This window comes from Polypterus senegalus, chromosome 12, assembly GCF_016835505.1.
Source record: "Polypterus senegalus isolate Bchr_013 chromosome 12, ASM1683550v1, whole genome shotgun sequence".
NCBI classification, from domain to species: domain Eukaryota; kingdom Metazoa; phylum Chordata; class Cladistia; order Polypteriformes; family Polypteridae; genus Polypterus; species Polypterus senegalus.
Window position 1 is genome coordinate 141,010,443 of NC_053165.1, and position 25,135 is coordinate 141,035,577.

A 25,135-nucleotide genomic window follows, 5' to 3' on the forward strand; every position below is an offset into this window, starting at 1 on the left:
AGATAAAATGTTTTATTAATTAATTTGTGTGTCTTCATTTATTCTGCAGGTATTACAGAAAGCCAGCACTCACACGTACCATGTCAGAACTCGCTGTTGGAATCAATGGGTAAGTTGCTTTTACGTGGTACTAGGTGTTAATTCCCACTGCCAACTCTAGTACAATAATTAATGAATATTTTAATGTTATATTAATGGAGATTGGTACATAGGCGATGTAGAAATGAAAGTATTAGAGACATTGTAGCTACAGCAAAGCTTGAGAGCTTGCTTCTGAATTTGTTACTTACTGCTGTTAAAGTGGTTGGCCATCCAGCAAGGCATTGCCAGGCTAAGGTCAAGAGGGGAAAGAGAAATACAAACTGGCATTTGAAGTGCAACTCTGCATATCAATGTGAGTAGGTAGATGCCACCCACAAGCAGTATGATTTGCCTGTGCACAGAAAGCCATTCTGAAGCATCACAGCAAGCAAGAATTATGCCAGACTGAGAGAAAGTCATCAAGACCACATTCTGGATACAAACATTTTTGAAATATTTTGATAGGAAGACAATGTTGCTAAACAATGCATGTATTTGGTAAGTTTAAATGCTTTTATTTTATATTTGGACTCTTGGACACCTTTTAAAACTTCAAACAAATGCACTTTATTTTTTAATTTATTAAAGAAGAACACTGTTTCCTGTAGTAAATTAATTTACACCATAATTGTAAAACAATAACTGGCTTGAAAAATCAAGTCAAGTCAAATGTTATTTGTACAGCACATTTGAAAGCAACAGAAGTTGACCAAAGTGCTGTATACCTTCCATTAATACACCAAATACATACAGTATATACAGCATGTGTGTTTATATATTTATATATACACACACACACCGTGTTTCCCTGAAAATACCACCTACCCCGAAAGTAAGCCCTGACATGATTTTTCAAGATGCTCGTAATATAAGCCCTACTTCAAAAATAAGCCCTAGTTACGATCCGATGATAAATGAGTGATAAATGCCTACCGCTACCGTATGTACACAGATGAACTGGAAATAATTATTTTGACCCCCTGACAAGATGAATGCAAAAAGAAAGAGCTATTCTGTCAAATACAAGAAAGGAGGAGTCCCAGGGCAAAAATCTTACTGCTTTCTGCAAAGAGAAGAAGTTGGATATCCAAATGCACTGTGAGCAGGCTAAATGGTCAAGAGGTGCTCATTTAAGGAAAGCTCTATTGCTGGACATGAGAGGTTTGGGTCAATTGTTCTAAAGGAAATGGAGTCGCAAGAAATTCATAATGGAATTTGGGATTTGGAGAGATATGATGATGTTTCAGAAGATGATGACATGACTGTATTTGAATAAATGTAGATTTTTGTTCAAGAATACTAGAGGGTTATGCCCCTGGCTTGCTTCATGTGCCAGCCTCTTCGCGTCTCTCCCGTTCGCGTTGTGTAGGGGGGGGCTGAACGCACGCTACGCAGTCGGATCAGCCGCCTTCTTACTGCTGCCAAGCTGCATCTTCTACTTGTCGCACTGTGTGTCGATCAAGCAGCTGTCCTTTTGTCTCACTGCCTTCTCTTGCAGGTCGTTAAAGTGTCTCAGAGAAAATCACGTATTGTCTCCTTCCAAGCCTTCCAAGATTTTTTTTTTATAACTGAGAGAAATGTAGATGTTTGTTCAAGAACAAATGTAGATTGTTGTTCATGGAAAAACTCGACATCCCCTTTAAATAAGCCCTAGCGCATCTTTTGGAGGATAAATGAATATAAGATCCCGTCTCATTTTCAGGGAAACATGGTAGTAAATAATAACCCCATAATGAAATATTCACATAGTTTAGAAATCTAAGTCAAACGATTGGCACAACCAATAACTTCTAGTCAGAAAACCTCAATGATCATGAAGGAGAGTAAGCGTGTAAGAGGTCAGTAAGATAAAAGAGGGCTAAACCATTTAGGGACTTAAAGACAAAAAAGCTAAATTTTAATTCTGTAGCAAACAAGAAACCATTGAAGAAAAGCTAAGACTGGTGTGATGAGATTCTGTTTTTGTGCCTATTAGAAGCCTGGCAGCAGCATTCTGAACAAGCTGAAGATGAGCAAGGGATTACTGATTAACTGTGATATGGAATGAGTTGCAATAGTCAAGCCAAGATGAGACAAATGCATGAATTAGTGTTTCAGAATCATGTACAGAAAGAAAGGACTTGACCTTAGCCAACACTTTGAGCTGATAGAAACAGGTGTTAACAATGGAATTAATTTTTCTATCATATTTGAGAGTAGAGTATTGTCAAACATCACACTAAGATTTTTTGCAAAGGGTTTACAGTAGGTTATGAAGGGACAAAGATTAATTTCTGTAGCAGAAATATGATCAGAAGGTCCAAAACACACAATCTTTGTTTTTGTTGTCATTTTGACTAAGAAAATGTAGTGACCTCCATGCTTTAATGTCTTCTAGATATTCATTTAATAATAAGAGTTTTAATAATTGTTTTAGTAGAAGTATATGGCTTCTAATTAAAAATTGGGCTGATACAAAAAACCTGCAGCCACTGTGGCCCTCTCGGGACTGAACTTGGGAACTCTTGGTGTAGACCCATTCCAGACCATAGAAGTGATTCTGGATATTATCCTGGATCCCCAGGATGAGATTCACAAATGTCATTCCTTGCAAAGTCCCTTTGAGCCTGGAGTCGGGGAGAGAAAAATTGAGTGGTGGGAGGGAAAGAAAGAAAGAGTCTGGGGAGAGGTAAAATGTCAGAAGCAGAACAGTGTTAGCAATAATCCAGAAGTGAGAAAATCCTCCCATGATAGGTAGAACAAAAGACCTGGTTAGTCAAGTCCCTATGGCCCAGCTAGCCTTGGTTTGGCCTCACAGAATACTCAGTTTCTTCTATAATCATCTTTCCATTGTGTTTTTGTTACAGATAAATGATTATTTTAAAGCTTTTATTCTGTTCTTACTGATTACTCTGGGCTGGACTGAATCCCTGATGGTGCTCCACTGGTACAGGAGTTTTATGCATAATATAGAAAATCAGTAATTGACATTGTCAGTTGATAATTAAATCGATCAGTTACACTCACAAAAGCCATTTGTTGCTCATTGGAAATAAGCAGTATATCATTTTTTTCATTATTCATTGAATGGCTAGTTTGTTACGCTTTCTTTTATTCAAATATAATATAAAACAAGTTCATGAATTATACATTATTAAGCCCAGGTCCAAATTACTAAGATTAGGTCTTTTCATTCAAATAACAGTTTGCAATTGTATGTTTTTTAAAGGATTACAGGTAAAGGATGACAGAAAGAGCAGTCCATTATTATTTATGCTTAAGAACCCAAAATTTTAAAAATTACTCATTTAAGCAGTGAAGAATTATTTGTAGTATGATAGCTAGACAGCAAGCTGCTATAATGTTTTTTATGGCACCGAATATAAAAATGTTCACTTTGTATCCATCTACAGTTACTCATGAAATCAGTGTATGAGCTATATTAGAAACATAATAACGGGTAGAGAGTTTGTATAGAAATCAAATGAATTAACTTATAAGATGTTAGGTCTTATACTGCGATTATGGCTACCAGGATAAGTTTTGGCTCTCTGCACACCTAGAATGGAAAACATCAGGTCAGAAAATGGATCAAGGGATGGGTGAGAATGCTAGCCCAGAACAGTCTGTGAACATACCTCATTGTGAAAATGAAATAGAGATTATTTGCCGATATTTTTTGAATTATGGCTAAAATATACAATTTGTCAATATTTTTAAACAGATTAATGCAGATACTGTATATATTACAAAATCTTATTTAAAACTAAATTTTAATAACTGTACATTATGCTTTCAGAATCTTTAATCATCTTGGTGCAGTATACATAAAATTAGAGAGATTAACCAACCTGTTCTTTGTTCACACATAACAATGCAACCAAAATAATTACAATGTCAGAAGGTTTCAGAAGTACTGAAACTTTTTTGCATAGATTCGTAGAATGTCTTGACTGTCTTTAAGAAGCTCAGACATGTACTTCAGTCATGAAATATATTAAATGAAGGTGCTACAGTATATTTCACTGATTTTTCTTATATTCTGCCATAATGATAAATTCAGTGAGAAAATTACATGGGAATATTTTAAGATATTCTGAAAGTAGGCCACACTTTAGTCCCAAAGCTGCATTACAGATAGGCGCCATCTGTGTTCAGCATGGAACATTTACTCAGAATTACTTGGGTTGAGCAGTAACAGGTAAAACAAACCACATACCATTTAAGCACAGATGTTTTTTTCTCTCTTAGACGTGAGAGGGTATCCCTTATTTTATAGCCTTATACTTCTGATTTTGTTGTGCTTTGTTTTTAAGTTATTTAGTTAAGCTGTTCTTAATATTTTTGGTTCATTTGGATATGTTATATTATTTTGTGTTGTTTTTTTTGGTAGGGGGACATTCAAAACCACATAAGTTCCAAGAAAAAAAATTAAGAAAAATTTGCACTTTCTCATGTCCATTTTTATGAGAAATGTTAACTTAATATTTTCACAGATAAGGAGCACTGTTATTGGTCACATGCCTATTTCTTAATTTGTTGGCAAAACCAGTTTTTGTAAACTGAATAGGTCCATCTACAAGGCATCAGAATTTTAACCTGATTCTTTTTTCTCTTTCCACTTTCTGCATAAATTTATTCTCTTAGATTTGGGCGCATTGGTCGCTTAGTTTTGAGAGCCTGCCTGGAGAAGGGAATAAAGGTGACAGCCATAAATGACCCCTTCATTGACCTCAGCTACATGGTATGTACATCTTCTAGCTAAATGGATTAGTAATCTGAGGAAACTGAATAAATATTGCTGTTTTAAAATGTAGTCCTTTTGAAAGCGGAGGTCACCTTCATAATTGTGTGTTTCACTTGCGTACATGTTGATCAATCACTCAGACAGATTACACATACTGTATTCCACTGTTTGCTTAAAACGTTGTCTATTTTAAACAAAAAACATAGCGGGCTTATAGGACAATAACTTTATTTGTTTGTGTCACTGTGCGTTAATAGAGTCTATTCACTTGATATGAAGCTAAAGAGATTGTTAAGAGATTGTATAATAGAACATGCCATTTACTGTATGCTAGCCTATAAAAATTTACACACTAATGTCATCTTATTAGTACACTCTCACCTTTGTCAGGTGTGAAAGATGAGACAGGCAGCATATAGGCAGTTGTTTTTATTTAATGCGAGAGATAACAAATATATGGAACAAGTGAGTTAATGAGATTTAAAGCAGCACTTTATGGAAACGCTGATTAAATAGGAGATCAAAAGTTCAGATGGACTGAGTGGCTTATTTTTTTTAATTCCTTCCTTATGTAATATTGCATGTGGCTTTTGTTGTGGATTTTATTTTTAAAAGGTATATATTTTTATAAGCTTGTTCTATTACAGCACATCTGCAGAAGGACAGAAAGTGAACAGAATCATTCTGGTATTCCAACTAGATAAAAGAATTCATAAAAATTATATAGAAATAGATAAGAAATATATATATTGTCACAATGTGAATGAAAGGCGTCGGGCAGGAGTGGGCTTGCTTTTGGCCCCCCGGTTCGAGGCCTGCATGTTGGGTTTCTCCCCATTGGACAAGAGGGTTGCTTCCCTGTGCCTTCGAGTTGGGGGAGGGACTCTGTTGTTTGCGATTATGTGCCGAACGGCAGTTCAGAGTACCCAGCCTTCTTGGAGTCCCTGGAGGAAACGCTGCGAAGCACAGCTCCTGGAGACTCTATCGTCCTGCTGGAAGACTTAAACGCTCATGTTGACAACGACAATGAAACCTGGAGGGTTGTGATTGGGAGGAACGGCCTCCCTGATTTAAACTCGAGTGGTGTTCAGTTGTTGGACTTCTGTGCTGGCCATGGATTGTCCATAACGAACACCATGTTTGAGCATAAGGATTGTCCATAACGAACACCATGTTCGAGCATAAGGGTGTCCATAAGTGCACTTGGTGCCAGGATGCCCGAGGTCGCAGCTCGGTGATCATCTTTGTAATTGTGTCATTGGATCTGGAACCTTATGTCTTGAACACTCGAGTAAAGAGAGGGGCTGAGCTGTCAACTGATCACCACCTGGTGGCAAGTTTGATCAGATGGCAGGAGAGGCTGCCGGACAGACCAGGCAGACCCAAATATTTAGTGAGGGTCTGTTGAGAACATCTGACAGAGGAACCGATCAGAAAGATCTTTAACTGCCACCTCCTGCAGAGCTTCAATCTCATTCCGAGGGAGGTGAAGGACATTGAGTCTGAATGGGCCATGTTCCGAGCCTCCATTGTTGAAGCAGCAGAACGGAGCTGTGGCCACAAGGTTGTCAGTGCCTCTTGTGGAGGCAATCCGTGGACACCTAAGGTTCGAGAGGCCGTTAAGTTAAAGAAAGAGTCCTATCGGTTCTGATTGACATGGGGAACTCCAGAGCCAGCTGAGGGGTGGCAGCGGGCCAAGCGTGTGGCGGCATCAGCTGTTGCAGAGGCAAAAACTCGGGCATGGGAGGAGTTTGGGGAAGCCATGGAAAACGACTTTTGGTTGGCACCGAGAAGGTTCTGGCAAACCATCAAGCACCTCAGGAGGGGAAAGCGGTGTTCCACCAACACTGTGTACAGTGGAGATGGGGGCCTGCTGACTTCAACTGCAGATGTTATTGACCGGTGGAAGGAATACTTCGAGTATCTTCTCAATCCCAACAGCATGTCTTCCTTAGAGGAAGCAGAGCTAGAGGACTCGGGGCGGGTTTGTCCATATCAGGGACTGAGGTCGCCGAAGAAGTTACAAAGCTCCGAGGTAACGGGGCACCTGGGGTGGATGAGTTCCACCCTGGGTTCCTCAAGGCTCTGGATGTTGTGGGGCTGTCCTGATTGACACGTCTCTGCAGCATCGCATGGACATTGGGGGCAGTGCCTCTGGATTGGCAAACCGGGGTGGTGTTCCCCCTTTTTAAAAAGGGTGCCTGGAGGATGTGCTCCAACTATAGGGGGATCACACTCCTCAGCCTCCCCTGTAAGGTCTATTCAGGGGTGCTGGAGAAGAGAGTTTGGTCGATAGTCGAATCTCGGATTCAAGTGGAACAATGCGGATTCCGTCCCGGCCGTGGAACACTGGACCTGGCCAGGATCCTGGAGGGGGCATGGGAGTTTGCCCAACCAGTTCACATGTGTTTTGTGGATTTGGAGAAGGCATTTGACCGTGTCCCTCAAAGCATCCTGTGGGGTGTACTCCAAGAGTACCGGGTACAAGGCTCGTTGTTACGAGCCATTCAGTCCCTGTACAGAAGAAGCAGGAGCTTGGTCCGCATTGCTGGTAATAAGTCAAACTCGTCTTCTGTTGACGTTGGACTCCGCCAGGGCTGCCCTTTGTCACTGATTCTGTTCATAAGTTTTATGGACAGAATTTTTATGCGCAGCCAAGGAGCGGAGGGTGTCTGGTTCGGTGACCTCAGAATCTTGCTTCTGCTATTTGCAGATGACGTGGTTCTGTTAGCTTCATCGGACAGTGACCTCCAGCTCTCACTTGAGCAGTTTGCAGCCGAGTGTGAAATGGCGGGGATAAGAGTCAGCACCTCTAAATCCGAGGCCATGGTTCTCTGCCGGAAAAGAGTGGAATGCTGTCCCCGGGTTGGGAACACATTACTCCCTCAAGTGGAGGAGTTCAAGTATCTCAGGGTCTTGTTCACGAGTGAGGGAAGAATGGAGCGGGAGGTTGACAGAGGGTTTGGGCGGCATCCGCAGTAAGATGGGCTCTGCAACGGTCCAACGGCAAGGCTGTCGATTTACCAGTCGATCTACATTCCTACCCTCACCTATGGCCACGAGCTTTGGGTAGTGACCGAAAGAGCAAGATTGTGGATACAAGTGGCCGAAATGAGTTTTCTCTGCAGGGTGGCTGGACTTTCCCTTAGAGATAGGGTGAGGAGTTCAGTTATCCGGAAGAGATTTGGAGTAGAGTCGCTGCTCCTCCGCATTGAGAGGAGTCAGTTGAGGTGGTTCGGGCATCTGGTCAGGATACCCTCTGGACAATTCCCTGGGGTGGAGTTCTGGGCATGTCTCACTGGGAGAAGGCCACAGGGCAGACCCAGGACACGCTGGAGTGATTATATTTTCCGGCTGGCCTGGAAACACCTCAAGGTTCACCCAGAGGAGCTGGAGGAGGTGACCGGCGAGAGAGAGGCCTGGGCTTCCCTGCTTAGGCTGCTGCCCCTGTGACCCAACTTCAGATAAGCGGTGGACAATGGATGGATGGATGTGGATGCTTGACCTCTTGCTGGGTCTCCACTAGTCCTTTATATAGTCCTTGACCCAGAAGTGCTTCTGTCCTTCCGTCCATATGATTCACCAGCACTTTCGGGTCAGATGGAGACATATAATTTCTTCAGCCCGGAAGTACTTCTGTCCTTCTTTCCTCATGACTTGGGAGTAGTTCGGGGCTATATTGGAAACAGAAGTCCCGTGTCTCCCTGCAGCATCCCCTGGTGGCACCCGTGGTACCTAGCAAAGCTGTGAAGCCGAACTCCATCTCCCATAGTGCCCTGCGGGAAACTGGGACACCACTAAGCTGCAGGGAAGTTGCAATCTAGCGTCCTGAGGCTTTCGGCTGGGTTGAGCTGCCGGCCGTCCATCGCAATTCCCCATCCTCAGCTGAGCCCAGTGGGGCGAAGCGTCCAGTCCAGCGAAAGTTGTCCTTCTCCAGGAGGTGCTGTTTGCTGTGGCCGGACTGTAGCTTTGTCCTGTAAAACACAGTCACAGTCTGGGTCACTCTATGCATAACAGAGAGACTCTTTGCTGTTTGCACCCCTTTTGATTTATGAATGACCGATGCCAGTGTCTTAAGGATTGAATCAATCCATGAGTCAACACTACCCCGCTGTTTCAGGCTTGTTCAATCCTTCCACCGGACACTCAGTCATCATTCCGGTCTCAACTGTAGGGCTCGAGGTTACTTTACACCCGCTACTAATTAATCGCGGGGCTATTTCACTCTGTGTCCCTATTTCTTGTACAGTACTGGTAGCACTTACCTGTACCGCCGAGTTAACCATCTTGGGAAGCTCCTGACCAAATCGCTGCAGGTATTTCTCCACTAGTCTCAAAGGCGCTTGAGCCGTTGTTCCTAGTTCTTTGATCAGTTTCTTCATTGACGATAAAACCTGGAAGAAGCTTTGTATGGGCTGGATCAGCTTTTCCAGCTCCTGCACTTCAATATTATTATTTGAATCGGCCGTGGGTGGGCTCGGGCCTTCATCAGCCCCACCCCCCGGCCGTGAGCCAATGAGCATGCCCATATCTGGCGCATGCTCCGTTGGATCTCGCAAGGGCAGCTGAGATTTGGAGTTCAATAATGTCAATGACTGACTGCGATCCGCCTACTCCAATTTGTCAGCGGACTGTTCAGTCATGTCCCGGATCTCCTTACCTTTGTGTGGGGTGAGCAATGCCTTGCTCACCTCCCCCTTCCCCTTCAGAAAGTCCAAGTCCATCATTACATGGGCAAAGTAGGACACAGCAGTATGTGGACCTTCTCCTACCCATAATTCCAATGGGCCGGTCACGTGGTTCCCCTTGGTGAATGTCCGCGACGACGCGTCCTCACCCGGAAGTCCGTTGAGAAGGGCGCCTTCATTCTTGTGGTAAATGCCGTCCTCTCAGCCCCTCTCTGGATCTTCTTCGTCTGAGAGGTACGTGCTAGGAACAAACTTTATGAAGTCAAACCAATTTGTGGATTTTTCTCTGGCACGTACCTCATTCTGGATACGATGATCTGGTGGATTTTTTCCCCAAAGATGATTGCCTCTCGTTGTCTCTTCACTGACGCCTATACTTCTGGGTCTGACATTGACAATCTGTGTCATCTTCTTCTGTCCCATGACGGACAGGTTATTGCAAAGTTTTGTTGGCGGTTTCTTCAGGGGGCTCCCTAGTAAACTGACGGCCAGAATCCTGCCAACTTTGCCAATGTCACAATGTGGATGCTTGGTGACGCTGTTGCTCACCTTTACCCCAACAGAAAAACACTGGACATAGGTTAAAAGTGCTAAAAATATTTTTTACTTTCTTTTCAATAGTCCCCCAAAGCACCTCCACCACAACAAATACGCAAAAACTATAATAATAATACAATAATTAAACAATTCTCTCCTCCCAGCAGCTCCATCACACTACCTCCCAACTCTGGCACTCTTTCTGGGTCTCCACTAGTCCTTTATATAGTCCTTGACCCGGAAGTGCTTCTGTCCTTCCGTCCATGTGATTCACCAGCACTTCCGGGTCAGATGAAGACTAGTATTTTCCACGTGGTGTGGCAGGAGTGATGCATGAGCACCCGGAAGCACTCTGGGTGTGCCTGGATTCTCTTCCAGCAGCACTTCCTGGTGTGGTGGAGGTGCTGCAGTCCAGGGCTTAACAAATGTCCAGGCAACCCCTCGTGGTGGCAAAGGACCCCACAGGGTTGAGCTTCCAAGCTCTGTTCCCGTGGCCCCAACACCCACAAGGACGGCTACCCTTTTGTGTTCTGGGGGAGATACTGCTTCTATCCCGGGCCTTCCAATATCTGAACGTGCTAACTAGGCAAGGGTCCCAGCCGACTGTTAAAATGTGTATATGTGTATGTGCGTGTGTGCACGTGTTTGGTGTGTGTGTGTGACAACAGCCAGGGAGCAGTTAATCGTCTTATAAGGAATGGAAAGTAACTGGCTGAAAATTTAACATATGGCATCTTTAGGGAGCAGCTGGAAAGAAACCATTGCCATACAGAAAGTAATATAAATATACACATATATAGAAAAAATAGATATATATTTATAAAAAATATAGAAAAATATTCTTCTTTTGTAAACTTACAGGTGTATATGTTCAAGTATGATTCCACTCACGGCCGCTATTCTGGAGAAGTGAAAGCAGAAGATGGAAAACTTATTGTAGATGACAACGTCATTTCTGTCTTTCAGTGGTATGTTCCTTCTTACTTTATTATGTAGTAGTGTTGGCCAGCACTCTGAAAGACCATGTGAATTTTCCATATCTTTCCTCTCAAAGTTTCCAAAAAAAATGTATTCTAGTAGATGAGGTTTGATAGCTTTAAATAAGCTAACCTCTGTCATGGCCATGGTAGGGTGCATAGAGTACTGTTTTAATAATCAGAAATGATTTTCCACATAAACACTTAAATTAGATTGTTTGATGCACATTTCACTTGTTTTTTAATTCTTTTACATCCAGGTGCATATTACATGTGAGCTTTGCTATATAGTATAGACTTTACCATCATTACTTTTTCATGATGTTTACTGTTGTTCATCAAATTTCAGTTGTTATATCTTTGAGTAGCCTGCCAAACTGGAAAAAATGTAAATGATTGTGGTTATGTTATTAAATGGAGGTTACTAGACGACATTGTGACTCTATGGGTCAGTGTAACATTCACCACATAACATGAAAATAAATAAATAAATAAACATACAATATGTAAGTAAAAGTAGGAGGCAGTGGCCATGTGCAAAGCAAGCTGTAGACCCGCTATAAACAAAAGGAAAAAAAGAATGGAGGGTACTAAATGGTCCAATCATCCATCTGCATTTCAAATAATTTGCTGCATTTCCAGCTTACTTCTTAAATTGTGGTGCAGTGCTACAGTTATTCTCTGTGTGAGCACTCTCCTACATGTATACGCTGGTAATCAATGTCTTTATGTCTTAGGCTTGTGCCATTATGAGGAAGATTTAACTATGCTCACATTTGTCTTTAATAAAAATCTATTCATTATTCATTAGCTAACAATAGCAATTAGGTTTTTAGCAGAACCAAGAAACGCTATAGTCTTTTTATATATATAGCAATAAGATGTCTGTCAGTCCAGCCTCTGTGGTTATGCACGTGCATAATGTTGTCTGGCATCCAAAATACTGTGGGAACGTCTAATGTACAAAGGCAAGTGGCTGGCATAAAATAGTGAACCATGTGACGTTTGTGTGTGCGTCACATCATCCTGCGTCCACTACAGGGCTGGAATGTCCAATGAAAAAAGGCAACAAGATGTTCAGAGAAAAAAAGACTATGTAAGGCATATCTGATGAACACAAATTCATAAATGGCAGATGAGATTGAAACAGATGGACTTACCATTGTACCATTAAGCCTGTTTTAATAAAGGAACGTTTCACTGTGCTATATATTTATATTGATGTACATCTTCATTTGATAACTGGAACATTTTTGTGTCCTTTAAATCACTTTAGTTACTGTATACTGCAACTATATATGGAAAAATGTCATAGTTTTATTCAAATTAAGACTGAGCTGTGACTTGATATAATAAGACGTAAAGGGTGGACAACTGTGAAGGATCAAAATACATATACAGGGAATCCCATTAATTGCTTTTTTGTCAAAATGGGTATAGGACTTGTCTACATAAGCGCCTGTTGCATGTTGGGACATTTTTTCCACCATTTCATAACACTCATGGCTGCTTTATAATGGCTCAACATTTCAGGACATCAGTGTGAGGAACTGAACAATGTTGGTCCATTGCTATAGAATGAATTTGTACAAGGGTGCCACAGACATTCCCTAAGGCAGACTTTACACAATACCAGAATTTAACTTATATATTCTATTCTGGAATTATAATAACCACCATGATGCAGATATTTCTTTTCTCTTTTTTTTCTTCCCTAGGTTTTCCATGTTAGTGTTTTTCTCAGTTATTTTCCTTTCTTACTTATCACAAATATGCAAATTTAATTATGTTACATGAGGACATTTTAAAAGGTTACAAAATTCACATAAGAAAGTCAAAAAAGTGGCGTCTTTGAGTATGTTTTGGAAATTAACAAATGAACTACAACGTTATTATTTGTGACCTTTTCTCACTTTATGCATATTTCAACTCAGTAAACTATAAAGAGTTCCATAATTCAATAATCTTCCAGGTTGATCTTTTTTTTCCTAGTATGAAGCCCGCTGAAATCCCCTGGGGAGATGCAGGTGCACTCTATGTGGTGGAATCTACTGGAGTCTTTCTCAGCATCGACAAGGCCTCTGTAAGTACAAGATACACAGTCTAAAAAAGTAAAATTCTAAATTTTTGCAGACAATATTTTTCAATGAACTATGTTTGCTTTACATTGTTTTACTTACTAGTTTTGGAAGAAATCAGACTAAGCTGTGAAACAAATGACGTAATTAGTGCCTCTTTCCATGAAAACAGTGTATGGAGTTGCCATTTTTTTAAACTGAATTTACTGCTGTTAAATCAATAACTGTATATAGAGAGGGAATGTTGTTAAAACATAAGTAGGTGACCATTGATCACGTTTCTACAATAATTCAGAGTAGAACATAACATATTTTGCAAACAAGAGGGGACCCAATCAGTCCATCAAGCCCATTTGTTTAGCTAATAGCTAAGATGCCCCAATATCTCATTCAGATTTTTGTTGAAGGTTGTCAAAGTTTCTTCTTCAACTCCATGTATCGGTAGTTTGTTCTAGAGTCCCAAAACTGTTTGTGTAAAGAAGTACTTCCTGGCTTGAATTTTAAATGCACTTCCCCTTAGTTTCTTGATGTCCTTGAATACACGATTCACTCTTAAGCTGAAAAAATGTTGTTGGATTTACTTTATCAGTGCCTTTGAGGATTTTGAAGACGTGGATTTGGCCTCCACATGGTCTGCTCTGCTTGAGACTAAACAGGTCTAATTCTCTGAGTTTGTCACAGTAGGTCATGTCTTTGAGTCCTGGGATGCACTTTATAACAGAAGTTTGTATGCTTTAAATGTGGCACACTATTGGGCACCAGATGTGCCACCACAACAGTATCATGGCCAGAATGTTCACATTATTAGTTACTGTTGATACCAAAAGTAAATTTTTGCACAGAGCTTGACTTCATATAACCTATTTAACTATGATAAAACAGGCAGACTGAATGATACTACTATTATACTTATTTTACCTTCATGACACTTTACTTGTGTTAGCATTTATATCTCTTATCTTATCTATACTGTCATTAGAATTCCTCCTTTCACTTTTAAGAATCTTTATATGTATTGCCCAAGTGCAGTACTTTAACAAATTTATCGGAATAGCTATAGCAAGGTCAGTTAAAAGTTTCTTTTGTGACAGAGATTCAGACGATAGTAATTTAATTTAAGGACAACAATGCTTTCTCTCATAATTTCCCCATTTTATGTTCTAAGATTTTATTCTTCCTCAAGTTAATAGTAAAAGGCTTCTAGTAAGGACTGGTACAAAGATATCATCCTGAGTCATGCTAAATAAGATAGAAATAAACCAAAAAAAGTGATTGCAACTAATGCACAGCTTATATCTAGTCTGCTAAAATATGATGGTGAACTTGCTTACCTTTCAGCGGTCGCATTGTTGGACCCACACAATACACAGCCCAATAATTCTGGGAACATTACAACACAAATGTCAGAATTTGATAGCTTCTGCTGGAAACACAGAACGGTGTTGCAGCATAATATTAATAATTCTTAACTATTTCAGGTTGTTTCAAAAATAAAATATGAATGCCAAAACTGGGGATGAAAAACCTAGAATAGACACTGTTATACAAACGAGCCAGAGACATCAGAAAAATTTGGGGTAGCCACCTTTATATTGTGCCCTGGCTGCAAATGGATAAATTGTAGAGATGTTCACCGAACAGAGGTCAAAAGAGAACTGATTTTAGGATGGGAAGATGGTGCCGGAACAGGAAGTGATGTTGCCGGGACCAGAAATGACAGCATCAATGGCACCGGTACCAGAAGTGATGTCATCAATAGCTCCGATACCGGAAGTGGCATTATCATAGGCGCCGGAAGTGAGCGAGATTTCCTGTGGATGGTCTGCAGGGGACTGAGAGAGAAAGTCAGTGCAGCTCGCCACCCCTGGTCTGGCATGGTACTGCTATTATTCAGGCCCTTTAGCTGCCTCCCACCTAGATGAACACAAAGACTTCAGGAAGAAGCATAAAGAAATTAAAGAAGGAGACCAATAATAATATTTGTAAAGCCTTTAATTCTTTACATTCTAAACGTTGCTTTTGGTTTGTTTCATTAGAATTTTTTGTGTGTTTTTTTTGTCCTTAATTCCCAACATTCTTATTTGTTCTTTGAGCTAAAAGTATTGTGACAGTCATAATAGTTTTTATATTCATCTTTATTTTTTCAATTGCAAATGAATTTAAATTGAGTGTCCAAATATTTTCTTTAAATGTTGTGGTTCATCTTGGTAGTGAAGAGCTTCGCTGATTCAAGGATATGAGGTGTACATCTTAATTACTATGTTTGGCATTTCAGAAAGGATGTGAGCAACTCCTTAGAGGGTCATCAGCAAGAGAGATCCTCAATGTAGACTGTTGACCGTAGAATCTGGGGGTTGGCTTATGCTCTGTTTTGCCTGTTTAATGTTAGATTATTTGTAGGGAATTTTGGAGTAGAGTAATTAGATGCACTCATATATTAAATGCATTGAGAGAGGTGCAGGGAGCTTAACATTGCATAGTAAGGTCTGGAAAAGATGGTTGGTGGTGTGAAAATTTGCACCTTGGGGTCATGCATCAAATAAGGATTTAGTAGAAAAATAACACTGCATCTTATGGGAAGTATGAATATATATTGAATGACATACATTATATGCAGTTAATACAAAGACATATTGTATTGCCTTGATACCTGGTTACTTAAGGGGTTTATCTCACCTTATCATAAGACAGCATTGTCTTAGTTACTGTTTTTGTTTCTAACAGTCTCACTTGCAGGGAGGAGCTAAGAGAGTGGTTGTGTCAGCCCCCTCTCCTGATGCACCAATGTTTGTGATGGGAGTGAATGAGGACAAGTATGACCCTTCCTCCATGACCATTGTGAGGTGAGAACATAATATTATAAAAAAAATTGTGAAAATTTAGTTAGTGCTATGGCTGTACTTAAAACAATCTCACTATCTGAAACTGGAGTATTCGTCATTTTTGGCCTCCAGTTACTCTAAAGATATGTGGACTTACATTTGACATCATTCAATGGTAACTGTCAAAAAAGTCAAACTTGGAATTTGCATAACAAACAAACAGAACACTCTTGAAATTTGGCTTTTCATGATTGATGAGGCAAAATGCATTGTGTTGTACCAAAACATGCCTACAAAGTGTCCAGACTGACTAAGATTGTGTGGAGCTTAACATATACAGTAGCACTGTCAGTATACTGGCATACATAATGTACCAATAAAATCCTGAGCCACTAAAGTTACGCAGTGAATGCTTAGCCTTTCAAAACATTAGTCTATTTGTTATTTTTTAGCAATGACGTTTCAGTCAGTTAACCAATGTTTTGTTGACAGTTTACCGTGTGGCCGGGTACAGGAATAACCGCTCTGCAAAAGGAAAAATTGAAGGCACTAACTGGGTCATCTTGTTTTAATGTCCAAAATTCTAGAAAAAAATAAACATTCTTCAGCGTACATGTCCCACAAAATCAGGACTGAAAATTAAATTAAAGCATTCGGCTGATTATCCACAAGTTATGTCATTGTGTATCAGAGCTCCGTCCCTGGGTTAGCTCTTGCCAAAAATGATGCCTCCTTCCAGGAAGCTCAGGCTTTTATGTAGAGTGAACCAGAAAGGGTGGGGCCAGTTGCCCTCACTGGGTGGTATCTTGGCACTGTGGAGAGAAAAGGAGATGACAGTGTTAGCTATAGTGTCCCCTCTTGTCCTAGTGGGTTATTACATATCACGATAGAGCCTTTAAGCAGATCCTCAGACGTGTATGTGTGACAACTGATTAAATTCCTGCTGATCAGCTTGCCTGTCAACCAGTTTTTTATCACAATGCCATTTTCATTCATCGTTATTTCGATTTAGTATTTCTGATCCTTCCACGTGAACATTATTTCTGCTGTCAATAAGGTGAGTAACCGCTTCAGAATAAATACAGTATGTCTTGATATCCTTTGCTGGAGGAAATTCTTTAAAAAAATATGTTAGAGTAGATATTTTTGTTTTTGTAGAATTTTTTTTGATTTTCACCTTTGGTTGACTTTTAATTTCCCAATACTTGTTCTTCCGAATATGGACATTTTAATGTTCGCAATTTAACTTTGTTTTGTCTCTTATTTCCTGTAACAATTCTTGTTTTTAGTCCTTTTATATTTTTGTTTTCATCTCCTAATCTTTATAATTGTTTTTAAAAATCCATGGCCTGTCTTACGTGCCCATAAAAACTGGAAAATGCAGGCACATGCACCTGATCATATCCAGAATACCTACACCAATACCGATCCTTTAGCAATCGTTACCTAAATAAAAGGATTCTTTTCGTTTTTTTTTTCTGATCTGCTCGAAGAGTGTTGCATCTAAGCGATGATTCCTTTTTCAAAAGTTTGTTAGTTGGTTTCTCACAAATTCTCTGTTTTGTTGTGCATATTTTTTTTGTGCTAACAGGAGCTAGTCTCATTCTGGTAGCAACTCATTTCTAGATTCCATGGAGTCAGCTGAGCTAAGCAAGACAATGTGATTTTTGAGTTAGAACCACTTATATTTTGGAATTGAACAGTTTATTTGAAACACTACATGTGGTTTAAATTTAAATGGTTTTTGTGGACCAGCTTCATCATTAAAGTCATAACTGGTTAGCTACCAGTCACCCCATCAGAGGTAACATGGCAGCTCAGTATCAGCACGCGGTGTTTTTGATAAAAATTGGCTGGTAATTTGGTTCTTTTCTGTTCTCTAAAACATGTGCTCCCTGACGTTACTAGCATGTTCTATGTGGATCTGATACTTTTGTGTCCCATGTTGTCGGTCTTTGCAAACTACTAGAATTTGATTTAATTGTGATACAATGAAAGGATCATTGGGCCTGTGGAAAATCTTGTTTGATATTACTGTACTTCCTGTAGATAGTCATATTATTTTGAGGTCGTGAGAATCATACCAGTGTCACAAAATACAATTATTGAATCTCATCATTTTACCTTTCAATGTATCTATTAAGATTTCCTGTACTTTTTCTCTTCATTTGACAGCAATGCCTCCTGCACGACCAACTGCCTGGCTCCACTTGCTAAGGTTATTCATGACAACTTTGGCATCCAGGAAGCCCTTATGGTAAGTGAAATCATTTACTATCACTTACAGGTAAGTAAATACTTAATAGCACTCTTGCAAGGAAGAACTGTATATATATCTTAAACACTTTAAAATGTAGGATAAAACGAAGATCAATAGAATGGTAAAACCTCATACAAAATTTCAATATTTTATAATACTTAAGGATATAGATTAAGTGTGTTCAGATAGTTATAAATGTCATTAAATGATAATTCACATGTTGGTATCACTTTGTAATAACTTAAATGAATAAGCCTTTAACAATAATTATATAGTGCTTCTTTAAATCTTTCCAATTCATTAGCTGGAGATATTTTTGCAGGACTTGACCTAAAACTGAAACTGTTTATCTATTGTAAAGGTTTGCAAAAGTTAATTAATAAATAAAATGAAAGTTATAATAACGTGTTATCAATAGATCTAGAAACAAGTGTACGTCTATTTCCTCGAAATGGAGTGAATGTGCAGTTGTATTGAAATGTTTTAATTTCAAATAAAGGGAGAATAAAAAATGAACTTGAGTTTAAAGGTGTGGTTTTAATTTGTACTCCTAACTCCACCCAACAGACCACAGTCCATGCCTACACTGCCACTCAAAAGACAGTGGATGGTCCTTCTGCCAAGGCATGGCGTGATGGAAGAGGTGCACACCAAAACATTATTCCAGCATCCACCGGAGCTGCTAAAGCTGTGGGCAAAGTCATTCCTGAATTGAATGGGTATGTAATATTAAAATCCATTACTTTATTTATTAAACAAGCTCCAATCCACATATATACATCGATATCAAATATCAAATAGAAGTACTTTGTATACCAAAGCAGAGCTACACAGAAAAGCATGCAGTGTTAATTAGAATCACAGCATGATTTTTAGGTGTTTCTTGCCTGATACTGGATTCATTGAAATTTTAACAGGAGAGCATCGATGACAAGACTGTTTGTGTTTCTTCAATAAGGTGGAGTTCCCTGCAAGTGTAACTACATTAGCTGATCAAATAAATAATTATAAGACTGGGTTACTTACTATGTGGCTTGCCAAGCTTTACTTGTGCTTCCATTCTGCTGGCTAGTAATGGAATACAATTTCATATTAACTACATTGCCACAGAAAATCAAAAGCCACCTCCTTGCTCTTAGCAGTCCTAGTAGCCGTCATGATTCATGTACTGATGTGTCATGTACCGTGTGTCGCATGCCCCCTGCATATAGCCTATATGAGCAGTGGCCAATTTCCTCCCAGAAATACAAATGTTTCTTTGCTGCAGTAGTAAACATCACCTAGGTATGGAAGATCCAAAACTAAATATTAAACTGACCTTTGAGTCTGATGTGACGTGGCACATAACACACTGAATCTCAGACTTGGAAAGGAATGGGATTTGAGAAGGTAACCAAACCAAAGCACCACATCGTAAATACCTGTTAAAGAACCTGTAGACTTTCCGAAACTAAGAGCAGTGCCAACACATACCTCAGAATTGATGGAGCAATTCAGTTATTGTGGCTTTGTGGATGTGTTGGAGAAACTGATGAGTCAGAATTTAGATTCAGGGATATTTGGTGGACTATTAGCCATGTTTTCAATGTAATTTATAATCCATTACATGTAATTGTATCCCCCCTAACTCTAGGCACCACTTAGCACTGTCCTGCTGAGTGTGCTGCACTGGAAAGAAAAATGTCTGACTTGCAGATGATTGACGTCTTTAAAGCTGAAGTCATTATAGGTATTGTTCACTACTAGAACATCTTCTGGGAGACACACTTTAGTAACATGAAACAGTGTGTGCAAAAAGTAATTGTCAGGTCATAAAATTCTGAATGTACATTTTCCACAATAACCATGATAAAGGAAAACATAGGATCAGATTGACCAAAGCAGATCTGGACTGACTAACAATAACTGTCAAAAAAGAAAACAAATACAGCATTATGGCTGTAATGCAGATTCATGCACCCTTCAGTTCATATCATCTTTAAAGTAGACTTATATTAGTTTAAGCTGGGGTTGAATGCTACATAATACTGCATGTTACACTTTTCTTTATAGATACAGTTTATACAGTTTTACTTGCATGTAACTCCATTAAAAACCAATGAGGACCACTGCTATAAGAGGTGGTCCTCAGGCTAAATAACCTGTAGTCATATGGAAGATACAGATGTGAATACAGTAACTATAGTATATCAATCCAATTCTGGCTATTCACTAAGGTAGTTATAACAATATAATGAATAATTTATTTATTTACGAAGAATATTATGATTGAAGCCTTCAGCTTTTGGGTCATATCTCAAAATAAAAAGCTTAACTACTTAAAAACATAAAATAGTATACACATATTTTAATTAATCATTTTTCTTATACAACATATTAGGGTTACACAGTATTTTGGTACTGAAAAAGTACTGAGAAACTCAATTTCTAAAATGGTATGATACCAGCTTTTCATTAATTCTGCTAGTTTTCAAACGCCTCACGCTCAGTTTATTAGCGTGATTAGATCTCCAAGGGGAACCACCTGCTCTTTGAGCAAATATATTAATAAAACATGATAAGAGATTCCATGAGGGGGAACCAACCCAACCCCATCCCATACTCCTGTTAATGATTCACAGAGTGTGGTGGAGCAGGAAGGTGTGAGTGTTTGTGGGCTGAGGGAATGAAGCAGATGTGAGACGGGGAAGAGGAGGAACTTATTAGTTATTTGCTTTGGTACCCTTCTTGGTACCGGTACAGAGATCGAAAAGCTGGAATCAATATGAATGTCAAAAGTTTTGTAGAAATTGAACACTTCTTTATGTACCATTTTGTTAGCCATGGAAACCAACAACTTTAATATTTTAAAAGTTTTTGAGCACACTGTTTTCTATTATACACTGTTGTAGAGACCTCTTCCTTGCTTCATCACTGTTGTATTTTTTAGTAGATATTGCTCATTTGTTTCCTGACAAATGTGGTTTTATTTATTTATTAATTTGTAACTGCTAATATTTTTTCAGAAGTGTACGGCATCTAAGGGGCTACACATTACTGGGTGTTAACATGCATGTGATGATTAGAGCCTGGCTTTGTGTCTTCACAGAAAATTGACAGGTATGGCTTTCAGAGTGCCAGTAGCTGATGTATCTGTGGTGGACCTGACCTGCCGCCTGTCCAGGCCAGCCAGCTATGCTGATATCAAGGAAGCTGTGAGAAAGGCATCTGAGGGGCCACTAAAGGGAATTTTGGGGTACACTGAAGATGCGGTATGTATGTTTTACTTTTATTGTATGTTTTAGTTAATGGAATACAAATGTTAATCATCCAGTATTTTTATCAGGTGAATGTCTTTAAAATACTGTGAATATTATGCTTGAAATACACCACAAACTGACTGGCCCTCAAGTGTATTAAGAAACAGACAGAGTTCTGAAACTGTCCTCCTGCTGCTACCTGTTGGAGCTTCTGTATGAGGCCAACTCCCTTTCCATTATTCTATTTTACTCTCAAGTCCTCCTCTTCTTCCTCTTTGAGGACCTCCCGCACCATTCATCTCTTTCATATTTTCCGTTATTTCACCCAGCAGTTGATATCCCTCTCCTATTGGAAATGTTGCACCTTTGCTAGTTCTTCAGTCTGGAATTTCTTTTCTTTTTTCCTATAATCTTGTCCTACTTAAACTCTCCCCATCTCCGATTAACAGCTCTTCCGGCTCTACTATCCAAAACTGGCTTTTATCTGTGTAGTCAATCAGAGGTTTATTGGAGGTGGTCTGTAATATAGTTTGTCTTTTTTCACTTTTTTATTTTTTTAACCTTTTTCCTTGTCTTTGGATAGGCATCATCATTGTTCTCCCCATTTTTTTTTGTCTTAAGGGATAAGGGTGCATTGGTGGAGAAGGTTGTTCTTCCATTTGTTTTTTAAATTTATGCATTTGAAATATATACTATGTGTAGTATATGCTGGATTCCACGTATCTATGGATCTCTGTGTGAGGAAAAACTTTATGTTTGTGCAAAATTTACTCTTAAAAATTTTCCATCTGTGTCCCTTTGTTCTTTTTTGCACTCATTTTAAAATATATAGATCATAAAATTGAAAAAAAAAAAACTCCTTAAATTTTGTGCATTTATTGTGAACTGGTGGGAAAATGGTCTGCCAGTTTAAGCTTCCACTCCATTATGACACTTAGATAAGTGTGCTGTAAAATAATTCTGTAAAGACAAAAAATAAAACGTTGAGGGCACAGCTGGCGTTACCTGTTTAGACGATGAGTAAGAAAAGCACAAAAGTACGCTTGTTAGTACCCACTATAACACCACCTGTTCCTGTAACTAGAGTGCCTGCTCCATCTTGGTCAATGGACATTCCTGAATCGATTGGAAAATATTTTAAAGGACGTGCTTGGTGGTATACCCAAGTCTTGAGTTAAATTATGTTTCCCAAGTTATGGACTTTGGCACTACCAACTTTAGATACCTTCTGACTTTAAATACTGCTTGTTCCTGTGCTGCTATTTTTTTTATTGGTCACGCTAGTGGTAGTGCTTTTGATTTTTGTAAGAGGTTTTCTGAAGTTGCTATAAGGAAATAAGTATGTTTGTTACTTTCATTAATAAAAAGTAGTTTTTTGTTTATTTCTTATTGTAAATTACATGTTTACATTTCTGCTGTTGCCAGCAACCTGAATTGTTTTTGCAGTTCTAGTTTATAGAGCTTTTCATGGAAATTAAGGTAGTCCAACTATTAATAAAGACATTGCTGATATTCCTTCAATGATCAATTTGGAGGATCCAACGCGTTTTTTGCATTTAGTAGCAAAGATTTGAGTTAATTTATATTTCTAAATACTCAATAATTAATTTTAAGGTGGCACAGTGGGTAGCGCTGCTGCCTTGCAGTTAGGAGATCCGGGTTCGCTTCCCGGGTCCTCCCTGCATGGAGTTTGCATGTTCTCCCTGTGTCTGCGTGGGTTTCCTCCCACAGTCCAAAGAAAATTTTTTTAGAGCACCAGAGCCCAATTACCTTTTATTTTAATGGAAGTCAATCAAAATGTCATCTTTTATAGGTTAACTAAATTTGAATGCTCTCTCCGTGTCTGCGTGGGTTTCCTCCCACGGTCCAAAGACTTGCAGGTTAGGTGCATTGGCGATTCTAAATTGGTTCTAGTGTGTGGGTGTGTGTGTGTGCGCCCTGTGGTGGGCTGGCACCCTGCCTGGGGTTTGTTTCCTGCCTTGCGCCCTGTGTTGGCTCCAGCAGACCCCTGTGACCCTGTAGTTAGGATATAGTGGGTTGGATGATGGACGGATTAATTTTAGAAAAATAACCCAATTTTATGGGCCACTATGATTACAGTTATTGTAGCACTATTTCTGCATTTTGAAGATGTTTCAGAGAGTCAATCATTGTATAATTTCAAAAGATAGTTAATCACCATTGGTGACTTTATGGTTGTTTTATAATTTAAAAGTAAATAAAAAGGTCTTAGCATTTTTACCATTGTGGCTTTGAAGGAGCAATCTTTAGCAGACCCTGAATTCAGATAACTCCAAGAAGGCTAAAATAAATAAAAGAATAGCATTTTATTCCAAAAGCAAAAGTAAATTATTAAAAATAATAATAACAGATGGATACTGCTTACTGGGACTGTAGTACAAATAATAAGCAAAACACAATAAACCTACTCTGGTGTGCTGGCGCCCTGCCCGGGGTTTGTTCCTGCCTTGCGCCCTGTGCTGGCTGGGTTTGGTTCCAACAGACTCCCGTGACCCTGTGTTCGTATATAGCAGGTTGGAAAATGACTGACTGACAATAAACCTAAAAGCTTTTCTGAGCCAAAATAAACAAGGTTCGCAGTTCTATCTATCATGTAAGATGTTTGGTTCACTTTCCCATCCAAACAGTACAAGACTCTTCCTTCTTACTTATGTTGCCTTCAATTTGTTCTGTGGCCTTTTTTCCTCCCTTCAGTGAAGCCCTTGCCAAAACTAAACCTCCAAGTTCAATGAACTTATAGCTGGAAAGGACTTTTAACACTTCCAGAGACAGAAATGATCTTGTCCTTTATAGCTTATCCTAGTGACTCCATAATGGCCCCAAGTGTCCCTGGATTCCTGAACCCCACAGACAATTGTTTATTCTAGTAGAGTTTAAGATGTCACCTGTCAGCTTAGGAAACTCAAAACCTGTACTGTGACACCACACTGTTTTTCAGGAGTAATTAATTCTCAGTCAGCAGCCACTGTATTGGGGAGTAATGCTACCTCTTGGTAAAGGTTTTGTGTTGCCGGCATTATTACCATCAAAGGTGCACTAATTACTTTATAGTGGCATCTTATGGCCTAATTCCTGGCATGCACTACCCATCTACTGGGTTACCCATCGTATCATGTATATCGTTATGTTGCTGCAAATATATTCTAAATAAAAATGAACCCAACACTACAGCCAGCTAATTACCAACTGTCTTTGTTTTGGAGTGCTTCTGAAATCATTCTTGCCAATACATCAACATTTCTTCACACAAAATTATATTAACGAAGCATGATCATTTTATCAAATCCATGGATTTCAGTTCTACAAAATTAGTTATTTTTTTTGCCAATTAAATTTACTACAGGCTTAAATATGGTGGGAAGGCTCAACAAGTATTGTCAGTTATACTGCAGATTGATCAGCAGAGAAATCTTTGTTCCCCTCCAGCTGAAATAACCTTCTGTCTCAGCAGAAAGCACAGGGCACAAAAACTTAGATAATGCAAGTTTGGTCTTTAACAATGGAATATTTTTTAGCAACAGAACAGAAGAAAACGGTCCAATTTAAAGATCTGTGGGTGCAAATGAAATAGTGATTAGTGGTAATAAACTGTTAACTGTTTTTCAAGACACAGGAATTTGTCCTTGTACTGTATTACTCAGTTGTAAATTGCAAGAAACATTTATCATAAATAGGTAAGTTCTCAGGGAAGCAGGATAATGGAAGG

General features: G+C 39.2%; 1 protein-coding gene across 1 annotated transcript in view; it reads left to right on the plus strand.

The window, feature by feature from the left end:
- Positions 1 to 25,135, plus strand: part of gapdhs (glyceraldehyde-3-phosphate dehydrogenase, spermatogenic) — a 41,364-nt gene that overhangs the window by 12,943 nt on the left and 3,286 nt on the right. Inside the window, exons 2-9 of the mRNA XM_039773625.1 lie at positions 50 to 109; positions 4,708 to 4,804; positions 10,894 to 11,000; positions 13,002 to 13,092; positions 15,812 to 15,930; positions 18,085 to 18,166; positions 18,737 to 18,888; positions 21,258 to 21,420. Of these exons, the coding sequence (XP_039629559.1) occupies positions 81 to 109; positions 4,708 to 4,804; positions 10,894 to 11,000; positions 13,002 to 13,092; positions 15,812 to 15,930; positions 18,085 to 18,166; positions 18,737 to 18,888; positions 21,258 to 21,420 (840 nt within the window). The 5' untranslated portion in view covers positions 50 to 80. The remainder of the gene's footprint in view (positions 1 to 49; positions 110 to 4,707; positions 4,805 to 10,893; positions 11,001 to 13,001; positions 13,093 to 15,811; positions 15,931 to 18,084; positions 18,167 to 18,736; positions 18,889 to 21,257; positions 21,421 to 25,135) is intronic.